Here is a 16858-nt window from a genome sequence, read left to right on the forward strand (position 1 = left end):
GTATAATGCCCACACAGATGCCCCCACCCAGTATAATGCCCCCATAGCTGCACCCCAAACAGCATAATGCTCCCCATAGCTGCACCCCACACAGTATAATGTCCCCCATAGCTGCCTCCACAGTATAATGCCCCCATAGCAGCCCCCGCAGTATAATACCCCACACAGTATAATGCCCTGCATAGCTGCCTCATACAGTATAATGCTCCCCATAGCTTCACCCCACACAGTATAATGCCCCCATAACTGCCTACACAGTATAATGCCCCATACAGTATAATCTCCATCATAGCTGCCCCCACAGTATAATGCTACCCATAGCTGTCCCCACAGTATAATGCCCCCCATAGCTGCCCCCACAGTATATTGCCCCCAATAGCTGCCCCCACACAGAATAATGCCTCCATAGCTGTCCCCACAGTATAATGCCCCACACAGTATAATGCCCCATAGCTTCCCCCTGACAGCATAATAATCCCCATAGCTGCTCCCACAGTATATTGCCCCATAGCTGTCCCCAGAGTATAATGCCCCCATAGCTGCCCACACAGTATAATGCCCCCCCATAGCTGTCCCCACAGCATAATGCCCCCCATAGCTGCCCACACAGTATAATGCCACATACAGTATAATCCTATCATAGCTGCCCCCACAGTATAATGCCACCCATAGCTGTCCCCACAGTGTAATGCCCCCCATAGCTGCCCCCACAGTATATTGCCCCCCATACCTGTCCCCACGGTATAATCCCCCATACCTGTCCCCACTGTATAATGCCCCCATACCTGTCCTCACAGTATAATGCCCCCCATAAAGTATAATGCCACCATAGATGCCCCCACAGTATAATGCCACCCATAGCTGTCCCCACAGTATCATGCCCCCCATAGCTGCCGCCACAGTATAATGCCCCCCATTGCTGTCCCCACAGTATAACTCTCCCAATAGCTGCCCACACAGTATAATGCCCCTTACCTGTCCCCACAGTATATTTCCCCCATTCCTGTCCCCACAGTATAATGCCCCCCATAGCTGCCCCCACAGTATATTTCCCCCATTCCTGTCCCCACAGTATAATGCCCCCCATAGCTGCCCCCACAGTATAATGCCCCTTACCTGTCCCCACAGTATAATGCCCCCATACAGTATAATGCCCCCCATAGCTGCCTTCACAGTATCATGCCCCCATAGCGGTCTCCAAAGTATAATGCCCCCCATACCTGTCCCCACAGTATAATGCCCACCCATAAAGTATAATGCCACCATAGCTGCCCCCACAGTATAATACCACCAATAGCTGTCCCCACAGTATCATGCCCCCCATAGCTGCCCACAGTATAATGCCCCCCATAGCTGTCCCCACAGTATAATTCTCCCAATAGCTGCCCACACAGTATAATGCCCCCATACCTGTCTCCACAGTATAATGGCCCCCATAGCTGCCTCCACAGTATCATGCCCCCTTAGCTGCCCCCACAGTATAATGCCCCCATACAGTATAATGCCCACCATAGCTGCCTCCACAGTATATTGCCCCCATAGCTGTCCCCACAGTATAGAGCCTCCCATAGCTGCCCCCATACCTGTCCCCACAGTATCATGCCCCCCATAGCTGCCTCCACAGTATCATGCCCCCCATAGCTGCCCCCACAGTATAATGCCCCCCATAGCTGTCCCGACAGTATAATGCCCCCCATAGCTGCCCACACAGTATAATGCCCCCATACAGTATAATGCCACCCATAGATGTCCCCACAATATAATGTACCCCATAGCTGCCCCCACAGTATATTTCCCACATACCTGTCCCCACAGTATAATGCTCTCCATACCTGTCCCCACAGTATAATGCCCCCATACTGTATAATGCCAACCATAGCTGCCTCCACAGTATAATGCCCCCATAGCTGTGCCCACAGTATAATGCCCCGATAGTATCATGCCCCCCATAGCTGCCTCCACAGTATAATGCCCCCCATAGCTGTCCCACAGTATAATGCTCCCCATAGCTGCCCACACAGTATAATGCAAACATACAGTATAATGCCCGATAGTATAATGCCACCCATAGATGTCCCCACAGTATAATGCCCCCCATAGCTGCCCCCACAGTATATATCCCACATACCTGTCCCCACAGTATAATGCCCCCCATACCTGTCCCCACAGTATAATTCCCCCATACAGTATAATGCCCACCATAGCTGCCTCCACAGTATAATGCCCATATAGCTGTCCCAAGAGTATAATGCCCCCATAGCTGCCCCCACAGTATAATGCCCCCTATACCTGTTCCCACAGTATAATGCCCCCATACAGTATAATGCCCACCATAGCTGACTCCACAGTATAATGCCCCCCATAGCTGCCCCCACACAGTATAATGCCCCCGATATAGCAAAATGCTCCTTTATCTACCACCATATCAGCCCCCTTTCCTAACCAGTATAGAGCCCCCGTAAGTGCATAATATAAAAATAACGACATAATTACTTACCTATCCCTGCTCCCACGACGGGTGGAGGATCCTGCTCCTCCGGTCTGTGCTATCAGTGACTCAGAGCAGACAGGCGCGATGACGTCACAACATTGCGCCTGCCTGCGCCAAGCCGCTCATGGCAGAGTGCATGCTGGAGGAAGGACCATTAGCTCCTTGCTCCAGCAATACAGTACCCCATGGCAGAGCAGGGAGATACCTCCCTTCTCTGTCATAGTGTTCAATAGTGTCTGCGTCCAAATGTGGCGTCGCCATAGCGGCTGCTAGCGGAGCCTCTGGGCATGTGGGGCCCGGTCCGGCTTGTGGCACGGGCCCCCTCATGCCATGGGCCCTGTAGCAGCCACTGTGGCTGCTACAGCAGTAGTTCACCTACTGCTCACGAGGAGTGGGCCAAAATACCTGTTGACAGGTGCTCATTGAGAGTTACAGAAATAGTTTTTTCACAGTGATTGCCTAAAAAGATTGTGCAACAAAATATTAAGTTAAGGGTACTATGATTTTTGTCCAGGTCCGTTTCATTATTTTTTTTTTTTTTATTTTTTTTCTGTTGAACCACAATTCAAAAGCAATGTCTGATTTACATTAGATGATTTTCAGTAAATTAAAATTTATTATTACTTTTGTAAGTTTCAAGTTATTTCATTGACCATTGTGGGCTGAAAACACTCCATGTGAAAATACCCTCAGGCTGAAAGAACAATAACAAAACACCGCCGGAGGCAATAGGCAATTCTGTTACTCATTGTATCTTGATTAAATCTAGATGGAATTTTTTTTTACTGTTCTAAAAGTTTTCATGTCCTGCATTTTTCTTTTAGATCAAAATTAAAAATGGAAGACATCAAAGAAGTCAACAAAGCTCTTAAGGTATGGTAATTTCAGAAGTCCTATGAAAGCACTGTCTTGTCGCCGGTTAAGCCATACACATTTTTTTCAAACCTACAATACACTTCTTATCCATTCATGATTCAGTGTATCTGGCCACATGATGACTTCAGGAAAGTTGCAGCTAAAAATAGGCATTATTGCAATGTTTATGATCTGCAGTCTATTTAAAAAAAAATGCTGTGGGCGTGCGGAGGAATTAGTGATTCCTATATTTATAAACTGCCCTCATGCAGTTCAGCACATGAAGTTACATGTACAAATGTTAATAGACTGAGAGTTTTTTACATTATGCTATCATAGCTGCCTAATACCCCTGATTTTCATAATCATGAAGCTTTTAATTTCTTTCTCTATCATGTAAATGAATGTACACCTGATTCTTATTTTTTCCATTTTGGCTCTTCAATGATCCTGCAGACCCTGCATCACTGAGGATCTCTCATTTTAGGAACAGCTGGGTTGCTTTCTGAACAGGCCTAATGCCAAACAGGTGCTGTTGCACTTGTTCTATTTTGATTTCCTTCATAAGGGAATATTTACCCGAGACGTTTTTAAGTCTAATGTGATTTTTTTCCCCCAGAGTAAGGCTTAGTTTATTGTAAATAATTACTCCTTAGTATATCTCGATGATCTTATTACTAAAAATGAGGAAACCATTACTTTGGGCCATAATACCATTTTCTTCATTAAAGTGGTTTTCTGGTCACTACCGGTCCTTGTCTACCTATCCAGCAGTAATGACGTTCCATTCATCCGTGCTGCGGCCACTCCGCTCAGAAGCTATCCCCACTCAGGGAAAGTCTGCACCCCCTGAGCTCCCCATTTACTGAACGGGTAGAGCACTCCTGCATGGCTCTGCCCAATTGTAGGGAGAACTATGCAGCTGTACTGTTAGTCTGGGTTCACACAACCTATTTTCAGGCGTAAACGAGGCGTATTATGCCTCGATTTACGCCTGAAAATACGGCTCCAATACGTCGGCAAACATCTGCCCATTCATTTGAATGGGTTTGCCGACGTACTGTGCCGACGACCTGTAATTTTACGCGTCGCTGTCAAAAGACGGCGCGTAAAATAACAGCCTCGGCAAAGAAGTGCCGGACACTTCTTTGGACGTAATTTGAGCCGTTTTTAATTGAATCCAATGAAGAACAGCTCCAAATTACGGCCGTCAATGACGCCTCGCAAAATGCGAGTACATGCAATTACGTCTGAAATTACGGAGCTGTATTCTCCTGAAAAGATCTCCGTAATTTCAGACGTAATGGTCGATATCGTGTGCACATACCCTTACAGTCTCTATAATCAGTGTTCAGCCTCCTATTACGGAGTGGATAATGCTGGAGCTTGGAGAGTTGATAAACCACTGAACCCGAGGTATACGATTACGCTTTCACTGTTTTCCACCAGGAATCTTAAAATTAACCATTTGACTGACCAGGGATCTTAACATTAACCCCTTTATTGTGCTCCACCATCAAGGATACTGAAATTAAACTCTTCACTGCCCTAGACCACCAGGTATACTGCCCTAGACCACCAGGGATGCTGATGCAAACCCCTTTACTGCCTTAGATCACCAATGATTCTGACATTAATCCTTAGACCACTAGGAATACTGACATTAACCCTTTCACTGGCATTGACCTAGATCTGGATGCTGTATAGTACTATTTGTTTGAATGCTATGTGGTCCTGTATATCTGGCTGCTCTTTAGCTAACTATTAGTGCGCTATATGATATTTCTTTTATACAGTTCTGTACCGCATTGCTTAAAAGGGAATTTTTCCTAGATTCCTAACTGGCTGCCCACCAGCTATTCAGGCTTTGAGGGAACATGTGAATGCTGCAGCTAATAACTGGCCTCAGGGGCGATACTTGTATGTATGGCAGAAGACCAATGAGACCGGTGATTGGCTACAGCGGTTAGGTGGATGAATGGTACAGCATCACTGCAGGTCATGCAGACAAAGACAGCCGGGGCATCATCACTGAAGCGGCAGGGGATTTAGCATGTATTGATAATATTTTCAAATTGATCTAATTTCCTATTTTCACTCTATTTTTTATAAGCTCACGGAAAACCACTTGAATTTTTAATAATATTCAGTAGTGTACTCCTAAATAGCAGAGCAGACTGTACTTTTTTCCGTCAAAAGAAAAGAGTCAAAATCTTTAATCTCATCTCCAGAAGTGCCTTCCAGGCAGGCAAGGTCAGTACTTAAAGGGAATGTGTTGCCAGAAAAACATGTTTTTTTAAAAAAAATTAAACATTTAGTGTGTGGGTGATTAAACATTGTTCAAATTTTTTTTATTTTTTTCGCGAGTCAGGAAATATTATAAATTATTTCTAATTTATAATACTACCCATTTTTGGTCACTAGATGGAGCTAGTTCCCAAAATTGCAGCATTGCAACATTGGGTTAAAAGCCCTCGCTCTAGTGAGCTCTCAGCATCCCCCCCCTCCTTTATCCTGGCTAGTTCCGGGATAAACGAGGGGTTTGAACGGTGTAACCTCCTACACTGTGTGTCGCCATTTTTTGAGCTAACACACAGCGTAGTAGGTTTACATACAGTAGTAAACACACACAAACACGAACATACATTGAAATCTCTAACCTGCTCCTGCCGCCGCGGCTCCCTCCGGCCCGTCCGCTCCGTTTGCTGCCGCTGGTCCAAGTGCACAAATCCGGAAGCCGCGACCGGAAGTAGTAATATTACTGTCCGGCCGCGACTTCCGGTCCACAGGAAAATGGCGCCGGACGGCGGCAATTTCGAATTGGACTGTGTGGGAGCGGCGCATGCGCAGCTCCCACACAGACGCCGTACACTGCAGTCAATGGGACGGGTGCCGTTCACAGTCCCTATGGGACTGTGGCTGCCGTATTCCATGTCTGTATGTGTCGTTAATCGACACAGACAGAAATGGAACAAAAAATGGCAGCCCCCATAGGGAAGAAAAAGTGTAAAAATAAGAAAAAGTAAAACACAAACACACAAATGAATATAAACGTTTTTAATAAAGCACTAACATCTTTAACATATAAAAAAATAATTTGTGATGACACTGTTCCTTTAAGACACCAGAAATCTTGAATACTTTGCGCTATAACACGAAAGATCTGCACCATTGGCTCATCTTATTACCAGGAGGAAGTTTTGTTGTCCCCCCTACGATGAATTCGGTAGCACTGAGGTGCAGCACAATTGGCGCTTCGGACAGAGGCAAAGACACCTCAATGATATTAGGATGTAGTAACACGTACTGGTTCAATTGAGGTTTTGCGTAAAATGGCGGTAAAAATAAAGTATTTTTGCAAAACATCAGTGTATTTGATTTAGTACCTTAACCGCAAATTGTAAATATACCAAAAGAGATGCATAAGCAGTGGGTATGAAGCAGGGTCCAGGGGCAACAGTTACTTCTATACGATTTGCTAGGCTGAAGTCTACTGCTCACTCCAAGGTGTCAACGTGGGCTCCAGAGAGCAGAGCGATAGAGGTCTTAGAACAGGGGCTGTAGTTGTTTTTTACTTGCACTGAAGGAAATCCGTCTTGTAGCATGGCATCAGTGAAGTAGACCATAGCTGTGAGTGACAAGCAGACTCTTCTTTCCTCCATATGCAGTCCAAATCAACAGAACCTGGGGGGCTGCAAGAAGGTTGTTCTTTCAGTACAGGTGGAGGGACAGAGTCAAGAACAGAGAGCGGCTGTAGACTGTCAGCAGGTAAAATAGGCACTTTTGTAGTAACACTTTGCGATAAATAAAACATGGCAGTTGTAAGTTTAGACAGTCCTCCTTCAAGCCAGTATCCAGTATAGCTGCTTGATGGTATTTTAAGGTTCCCATCATGGGTCTTGGAGCAAATTTTGTTATTGGCAAAAAATAAATTCGGGTATCTGACAAAAAAAAAACAGACCATATTTTAGAGGGATTTGGAGAAGCTTGATATTTCACTACTGAAGTGGTAAATTAAATTTGCAGAGGTTTTTAGCATCTCATGAAGTGATGCTGGGATTATGCACATCGAAAATAAATTATGAGGTTGTCGCACAAGTGCATGGCTCTCTCCATTCTGGTTTATGGTAGTAACTGAAATAGCGAAGCTGAATGGATAGAGCTACATACAAGCGTGGCCACCTTTCCATTCATCCTCCACCTTCATGAGGTGGCAGCCTCCCTAGGTGTGGACCCGCATCTGTTAAACATTTATGGCATATCTAGTAGATCATTTTTCACAAAGCCAAACAAATGTAACATCTTCACATCCATTACCTTATCCATTATCTCTGGACTACCTCCACTGGACATTATAAGACCTACTAGCGGTCTGTGGCAGACTGGTGACAGGGGTTGTGAGTAGCATCATACAAATGACCCAGACAACACTGTGACTACTGAAGTGTTTTCTTCTCCTTTTTTCTCTGTTCACCTGTCTAATATATTAGGCAGCTTTTTATAACAGCTTCTTGATCCAGCTTTTGTGTCAGGTTGCACCAGTTATCCTGGTGGCAATCTGTTTTTTTGTTTGTGTATTTCCCTGGTGAACCTGTCATTTTATCAGCGGGGACACCTCGGGACTGTGTTTATTATCTGTAGTTATTCTGTTTCTTTTTTATGTTTCAATAATTTTTATTGAAGATTTTCAAGAAAGGATAAACTGTACATCAAACAAAGCAATCAACATCCGGGGTCAAACACCGTAGATTGAATCATGACAAACAAATATATTCTGAATATTGCAACAGCTCAAAAAAGGAAAAAGTAATAAAGGGAAGGGAGAGAAAAAGGGAAAAGCAGGGTAGGAGAATGAGGGTCAGCACCTCCTATTAGAGAAACATAAGGCCATTGGGATCTGGAATGTAACACCTCTATATTATTACTTTTTACAATATACCTTTTCCATCCTTGAGGAATATAAGCTATATTATTTATCTAAAGACTGCTCTGCTTGTTTTTTTACCTATTGGTATCAGACCAAATGTCACTCTGTGTTTCCACCCCACCCATTTTCTGGACTATTAAATTGGATAGGCCATTAACAGGGCTTCTAGGGTATAGGTTGGAGGTCAGGGCTGTCCCTTGAGTAGGGGCATTGCTCTGACTAGGCAGGGTGACCTGGTAGGGTTTAACAGGATGAGTTTGTTTTCCCTATAGCATTTTTTTCACCCACTCTTTTTTTAAAGGCCAATTTCCTTATATTAACGTTAAGTTTTATTGTGTTGTTTTTTTGATCAGTTTTATTCTGTGAATAAATATATCGTAGATAAGCCATTGATGTCTAAGATGGGAATAACTCTTTTAGACATGTTTTTACACCTTCCTGTACAATTGTGATGCAATCTGTAATAGTTCTGTTCATGGTTAATTGTCCTCTCTATGTGCATAAGTCTTACATTTGTTTTTTTATTATTATTACTATAATAATTATTATTAGAATTATTATTATTTAAAGGGTCATACATGGCTAAAGGATGATGAGGCAACTGGCTGCAAACAATGTAACAAAGAGTTCTCTATTTCAAGACGAAAGGTAAAGTAATTTAATGTACTTAGTTCTCTATTTCAAGACGAAAGGTAAAGTAATTTAATGTGCTTAGTTTTTTCAGGTTTTTGTCTCTTCACTGGCTACTAACATGCACACTTCCATTGACATATTGTTCTAGAACTACAGAAACCTCCATTTTTAAATATTTAAGTGCTGAATGCTCAGATTCTGAAAATGTTATTTCACTATCTGAATGCTTTCCTTATTATTTTACAACGAAATGTTCATACTGGCGTCAATAAAGGTTTTGTATTATGGATGGTTTGTCCAGAAACAGCTCCACTCTTGTTGATGGGCTGTGTCAGTATTACAGCTCACCCCCATTCCCTCCAATTGCCAAGCTAAAATAGCAAACACAGCCCATGGTCAAGAGTGGTGCTGTTTCTGGACAAAGGTGTTAATGTGTCTCTAATCTCATACAATCCCTTCAAAGAGGTTGTACGACATAAAAAAAATCAGACCTTTTTTTATTTTTATTTTTATTTATGGGCTGTGTTTTGCTTATTCAGTGAAGTAAATGTGGCTATGTTGCAAAAGCACCGGGGTGAGCAACCTACGGTACTTCAGCTGTATTCTAACTGCAATTCCTAGTATGCCCTGACAGTCTTTGGCTGGAATAATAAGGCCTTTGGTTGTCAGTGCATGCTGGGAGTTGTAGTTTTACAACAGCTGGAGTGCCGCAGGTTGCTGATCCCGGCACTAGCAGACACAGCCCATAGAGTGGTGCAGTTTCTAGGGAAAAAAACAGATCCTTTTTTTCTAATCTCATACACTCCCCTTAAACCGTGGCATTTGGTCCATGGGAAAAAATGGGTAGCAAGAATGCAGTGGATATATATTGAAAAGGAAATAAGGTAATTTATTGTTGAAACTGCCCTAACAGCATTGGGGAGGGCTGTTAGGGCAATTATGTTGTTTTTGCTTCAGGGGCCAGATGTGCTATTTTAATGTGACAAAGTCAAGAGTGAGCTGTGAGTCCATCTTTTCTTTCTGTACAACAGTACTAACAGAATTTTCAAATGGTCCATATAAAAGTTACATAAAACTAAAACTTCTTTATTATGTTGTCCTTTAAAACATTCATCTCAGGCCAGGATCACACACAGGCTTTTGGTTTTTCTCCAACTGTAATATTTATTGAATTTTCTTTTTTTTTTTCTTCAAGATAATAACGGAAACAGGACAAACAGAAGTCCTGTCAAATAGACAATAAAACAAAAGTACATAGCAGTATATCCGCTTATAACTAGGTAATGATGGTCCACAAAGGAAAGACTATGCAGAGACGGACCATTCACATAAATGTACACATCATTATAACAGTAGTGAAACACTGTATATGTATAGAATTTATGTGAAAGAAAAGAGACAATGAGCCATGATATAGCTATCCATTTGATAAGATGTAGACAAACACAGGAGAGAAGAGGAAAAGACGATGGAGATGAAGTCAGGGATTTCTTTGAGCCCCAAGTCCCCTTGATTTTTAGAGGAAGTTATTAGAAATCTCTTCTGAGCCCAGATCAATTTTATTAATAGCAACATGCAAGGATTTTAATTCCTGTAAGGGGACAGCTATGGGAAGAGTCTCAAAATAATAAAGAAGTTTTGGCAACAAGGTCATCTTAACCGCCGAGATCCACTCAAAAAAGGAGATTAGGTGAGAATTTAATTTTTTTGTAAGGCCTTTAAATCACCATACGCTGCCGGGAAATTCTGAGAATTATGGCCTATTTTAGCTTTATGCTAATGAATTTCTTAATGGACAACTGGGCGTGTTTTACTTTTTGACCAAGTGGGCGTTGTGGAGAGAAGTGTATGACGCTGACCAATCAGTGACCAAACCGCGTCATACACTCCCCCCCTCCCCATTCATTTACACAGCAAATAGCGATATAGCTATATCACTATGTGCAGCCACAAACACAAACACTAACATTACTGCAGTGTCCTGACAGTGAATATAGATTACCTCCAGCCAGGACGGGATGTCTATTCACAATTCTGACACTTCTGTAGCGCCTTTGTGATATTTACAGCAAGGCAAGCGTAATCTCGTTTTAAATTACAGGTTACATCGTGATCTAGCGAGATTACGCTTGCCTTTCTGTAAATCTCACAGAGACGCTACAGAAGTGGTCAGGATTCTGAATATATATCACGTCCTGGCTATATCACTATGTGCTGTGTAAATGAATGGGGAGAAGTGTATGACACCGATTGGTCAGCCTCATACATTCCTCTATACAACGCCCACTTGGTCAAAAAGTAAAACACGCCCATTTGTCCATTAACAAACTCATTAGCATAAAGCTAAAACAGGTCATAACTCCGTCAAAAATGATCGTTTTTCTAAATAAAAAACACTGCTGTAATCTACATTACAGCACAGCAGTCAGACGTTTTTTGTAATATATGCGGTGAAGTAGTCCTGTGCCCTTAGCAGAGAAACACCCCCAAAACATAATGTTTCCACCTCCATGCTTGACAGTGAGGACGGTGTTCTTTGGGTCATAGGCAGCATTCCTCTTCCTCCAAACACGGCAAGTTGAGTTAATGCCAAAGAGCTCAATTTTAGTCTCATCTGACCACAGCACCTTCTCCCAATCACTCTCAGAATCATCCACATGTTCATTTGCAAACTACAGACAGGCCTGTACATGTGCCTCCTTGAGCAGGGGGACCTTGTGGGCACGGCAGGATTTTAAACCATTACGGCGTAATGTGTTACCAATGGTTTTCTTGGTGACTGTGGTCCCAGCTGCCTTGAGATCATTAACAATTTCGCCCCGTGTAGTTTTCGGCTGAGCTCTCACCTTCCTCAGGATCAAGGATACCCCACGAGGTGAGATTTTGCATGGAGCCCCAGATCGATGTCGATTGACAGTCATTTTGTATGTCTTCCATTTTCTTACTATTGCACCAACAGTTGTCTCCTTCTCACCCAGCGTCTTACTTATGGTTTTGTAGCCCATTCCAACCTTGTGCAGGTCTATGATCTTGTCCGTGACATCCTTTGAAAGCTCTTTGGTCTTGCCCATGTTGTAGAGGTTAGAGTCAGACTGATTAATTGAGTCTGTGGACAGGAGTCTTTTATACAGGTGACCATTTAAGACAGCTGTTTTTAATGCAGGCACCAAGTTGATTTGGAGCGTGTAACTGGTCTGGAGGAGGCTGAACTCTTAATGGTTGGTAGGGGATCAAATACTTATTTCTCTGTGCACAATACAAATAAATATATATAATTTTGACTATGTGATTTTCTTTTTTTTTTTTTTTTATATATATAATCTATCTCTCACAGGTAAAATTAACCTAGCCTAAAAATTCTAGACTGTTCATGTCTTTGACAGTGGGCAAACTTACAAAATCAGCAAGGGATCAAATACTTATTTCCTTCACTGTATACACGCATTAAAAAACACACACACTACATATACACCCATTAAAACACACATTACATATACACGTATTAAAACACACACACTACATATACACGCATTAAAAAAACACACACACTACATATACACACATACATACACACAACTAGCTTTTATACCCGGCGTTGCTCGGGAGGTTGACTTAAGGTATAGATAGAGTAAAGGTCACTATTTAAATACCTCTCAGTATGAATTTAATTGCTAGAGAGTGTAAATAATGTTATTGGAAGCATAAAAGAAATGAAATGAAGCAATATATTCATTACAGATTTATATAGTGTTGATTTAGGACTGCATGATTCTATTCCAACGCTTTCTAATTTTTAATTTGTACAATTAAACCCCCCCATATAAAGCCAGTCACAGTGACCCACCCATATACACAGTCACAGTGACCCCCCCATATAGACAGTCACAGTGACCCCCCCCATATAGACAGTCACACTCACCCCCCCATATAGACAGTCACAGTGACCCCCCCCCATGTAGACAGTCACAGTGAACCCCCATGTAGACAGTCATAGTGACTCCCCTATATAAAGACAGTCAGTGACTCCCCCATATAAAGACAGTCAGTGACTCCCCCATATAAAGACAGTCAGTGACCCCCCCATATAAAGACAGTCAGTGACCCCCCCATATAAAGACAGTCAGTCACCCCCCCATATAAAGACAGTCACAGTGACCCCCCATATAAAGACAGTCACAGTGACCCCCCATATAAAGACAATCACAGTGACCCCCCCATATAAAGACAGTCACAGTGACCCCCCCCCATATAAAGACAGTCACAGTGACCCCCCCATATAGACAGTCACAGTGACCCCCCATATAGACAGTCACAGTGACCCCCCATAAAGACAGTCACAGTGACCCCCATTTAAAGACAGTCACAGTGACCCCCACATATAAAGACAGTCAGTGACCCCCCCCATATAAAGACAGTGACCCCCCATATAAACAGTCACAGTGACCCCCGATATAGACAGTCACAGTGACCCACCCATATAGACAGTCACAGTGACGCCCCATATAGACAGTCACAGTGACCCCCCCATATAAAGACAGTCACAGTGATCCACCCATATAGACAGTCACAGTGACCCCCCCCCCATATAAAGACAGTCAGTGACACCCCCATATAAAGACAGTCACAGTGACCCCCCCATATAAAGACAGTCACAGTGATCCACCCATATAGACAGTCACAGTGACCCCCCCCATATAAAGACAGTCAGTGACACCCCCATATAAAGACAGTCACAGTGACCCCCCCATATAAAGACAGTCACAGTGATCCACTCATATAGACAGTCACAGTGACCCCCCCATATAAAGACCGTCACAGTGCCCCCGAATATAAAGACAGTCACACTGACCCCCCATATAGACAGTCACAGTGACCCCCCATATAAAGACAGTCACAGTGACCCCCCATATAAAGACAGTCACAGTGACCCCCCATATAAAGACAGTCACAGTGACCCCCCATATAAAGACAGTCACAGTGACCCCCCCATATAAAGACAGTCACAGTGACCCCCTCCATAGACAGTCACAGTGACCCCTCCATAGACAGTCACAGTGACCCCCCCATATAAAGACAGTCACAGTGACCCTCCCATATAGACAGTCTCAGTTCTCACCCATATAACGCAGAAACATCGCACATAAAACGCAGAGAGACGACACCACATACCTGTCACAGTAGATTCCCATCAGTTATTAATACTGGTCAGTAATGTCTCTCACTGTACAACCTGTAGTGCGTTTTCTTTCAGCAGGGAAGAGAGGCCTGTGCTATGGCTGCAGTTCCTGACAGGATTCTGTGTGGTAATGAGAGGAAGTCTGCACCTGTACCGCTGACTGGAAACACCGGTCATGTCTGCCACAGCCTCAATCCTGTCAGAGAACCGGCCTGCTCCTGTACAGAAACCCCAGCAGACATGAGGCAGTTACCCACAGCATCCAATCAGATCACGGCTTTCATCTTTCCAATGCAAGTTGAGAAATAAAAGCTGAGCTCTGATTGGTTGCTATGGGTATCTAATCCTATCAATTAAACCAATGAAAAATCAGGCTTCAAACAAACTTTCTAAAATATATATATAAGATGTACACATACTACACATGCCCACATACTACACATGCCCACATACTACACATGCCCACATACTACACATGCCCACATACTACACATGCCCACATACTGCACATGCCCACATATTACACATGCCCACATACTACACATGCACACAATGCACACAAACTACAAATGCACACATACTACACATGCACACAAACGACACATATCAGGGCAAACTTCCTTCTCCCTGTTATTCCACACCGAATAGCCACCTCTGTAAATTGGATGTAAATACAATGTGTGTCACACTTTCCAGCAGGATTTATACATTGATCTCTGCTGATTACCTGGAACATCTCCTATTCACAGAAATATACACAGATTCCACATGTTTATCTGACAAGTATCTCAAACCAATCCCCCCCCCCCCTACTCTGGGTCGTTCTACCTGGGAAGGCCTCTCAAGGTCTCTTCTCTTTGTGGGAGGCGAGTATGATAAGGTTGGCACCGGTCTGCCAGGACTGTTCTGTAGGCAAATCAAACAGCTCTAACAGAATTTAGCAGCATCAGCTGTATGGCCTGTAACATACCAATTAGATCTTACCAAATCGATCCTTGCAGTCTTGGGGCATATGTGAGGTCATACACCATCAATGCAAGTGCCATCAAGAGTTCCTTGGGTGCTACCGGTTTACCTTCCTTTATCCGTCCACATTCTGTCAGAATCTGGTTCTCACGCCTTCCGCTCCCAGTTGGACTCTTCCTGTGGAGAACAAGCTTTTCATCGCATAATCAGTAATTGATCTTAATCAGATAATTAATTTGAAGAAAAACATTAACAATGACAGATTTATGTTAAACGTTCACACTGGGCAGTAACTAAAACTGATACCTACAAACTGACTCTTCTTCTCTTTATATATATCTATACATACACATATACACTGCATGGAATTCTCTGCTATAAAATTTTCCTTTCACAACAAAAATATTTTCAAATGGGAATCTTCTTGCACTGAGAAGTTATCATTTACACAAACATAATACTGATGCACGCTTCCAATAGTCCAATGCTAAGGCTGGTCCAGAACTTTACATAAAACTTAACCTCAGTATTTAATATTCCCACAACACTTTTTGAATATCGTTATTAAACAAACTAACTTTGGGACAACATCTGGAGAACTGCTGACACCTTATCATTGTACAAACACCAGTTCAATACTTGGGATAACACTGTTCCCCTGTCACTACACACAACATTCGCAGTGGGGAAGATACCGGCCGGGCTTCAGACCCCCCTGAGAACAGGTCTACACACACGAGCACATTGTCATATACTTCTACCTCAGGTAGTTGTATGTTCTGCAGTCGCTGGGACGGGTAATCTGGCCGGGCTGCACTTTTCACAGGTACCTTTGCTGTTTTACCTATGTCATGCCGTGCGCACATCATGCAGGCTGCTACAAACCTAGCGGTGGCATTATTGTATCCAGGGACAAGCCAATTTACTGACACCTGGCCGCACATACACTTGTTGTCAGTTCTGTATTCTCTTGCTCTCTCAATTGGCTTACCCGATGATCCAATAAAGTTCCTACTACCAATGGGCCCATAATTGTGGGCGATGCCAAAAGCATACCTAGAGTCAGTGTAAATGTCGGCTGTCTTACCTTCTGCCAGGTTACAGCCTCAGCTAGCACCTCCAGCTCTGCTCCTTTTGATGAATCAGAAGGTGAGAGTGGTTTCGGGATGATTTACCTGGTGCATCGCATCCTGTCTTGTACATACTGTATATGATCAAGTATTTCTACATTACAAATTTACATTAAAAACCCATGTTACATATAGATAGAACATTTCAAAGGGGTGTCATCTTCACTATCTAAAATAAAAACACTCATCTGATAATCCAGAACACTTTGAGAATCTCACTTTTATCAGGTTCCTTCCCTCCTAAATCTGTCAAGACTCATCTGTGAGTGACCTCGGCCTCTTGGGTCAATGTGCTGGAGGGGGATGGTCCCTTACACAATACCTCATATTGGGTGGAGACTACAGCACAGCATACCCAGTGCCATATTTACTGTTCTGGAAGGATCTACACAGAAAAACCTCAACATTTAGGTTACTCTTATACACATTTAATCTGGATTACTCATTGGGGTCTCATACACATTTTGTAGATCTCCTGGAACCAAATTCATTAATTAAAAACAAACCAAAATTGTACCTGATCAGTCCCTTCACCACTCCCCCCTTTGTGGACTCTGCGAAAGTAATGTAGCAGGATTCAAAACTACATCTCATCATAATAAGGTTGGGCACTCTATCTGGGGGGCACTAGTTTAGCCCCCTGTAATACACAACAGCCTGAAACAAAAATTACTTTCTCC

The 16858-nt window shown here is 43.1% G+C and overlaps 1 protein-coding gene across 6 annotated transcripts in view; it reads left to right on the forward strand.

The window, feature by feature from the left end:
• LOC142748947 (RUN and FYVE domain-containing protein 1-like) overlaps positions 1-16858 on the forward strand; it is a 543301-nt gene that overhangs the window by 506709 nt on the left and 19734 nt on the right. For all 6 annotated transcript variants that reach the window (XM_075856376.1, XM_075856372.1, XM_075856375.1 and 3 more), the window contains 2 exons: positions 3316-3364; positions 8844-8921. In XM_075856376.1, the coding sequence (XP_075712491.1) occupies positions 3316-3364; positions 8844-8921 (127 nt within the window). The remainder of the gene's footprint in view (positions 1-3315; positions 3365-8843; positions 8922-16858) is intronic.

The sequence above is a fragment of the Rhinoderma darwinii genome, chromosome 3 (assembly GCF_050947455.1).
Source record: "Rhinoderma darwinii isolate aRhiDar2 chromosome 3, aRhiDar2.hap1, whole genome shotgun sequence".
NCBI classification, from domain to species: Eukaryota; Metazoa; Chordata; class Amphibia; order Anura; family Rhinodermatidae; genus Rhinoderma; species Rhinoderma darwinii.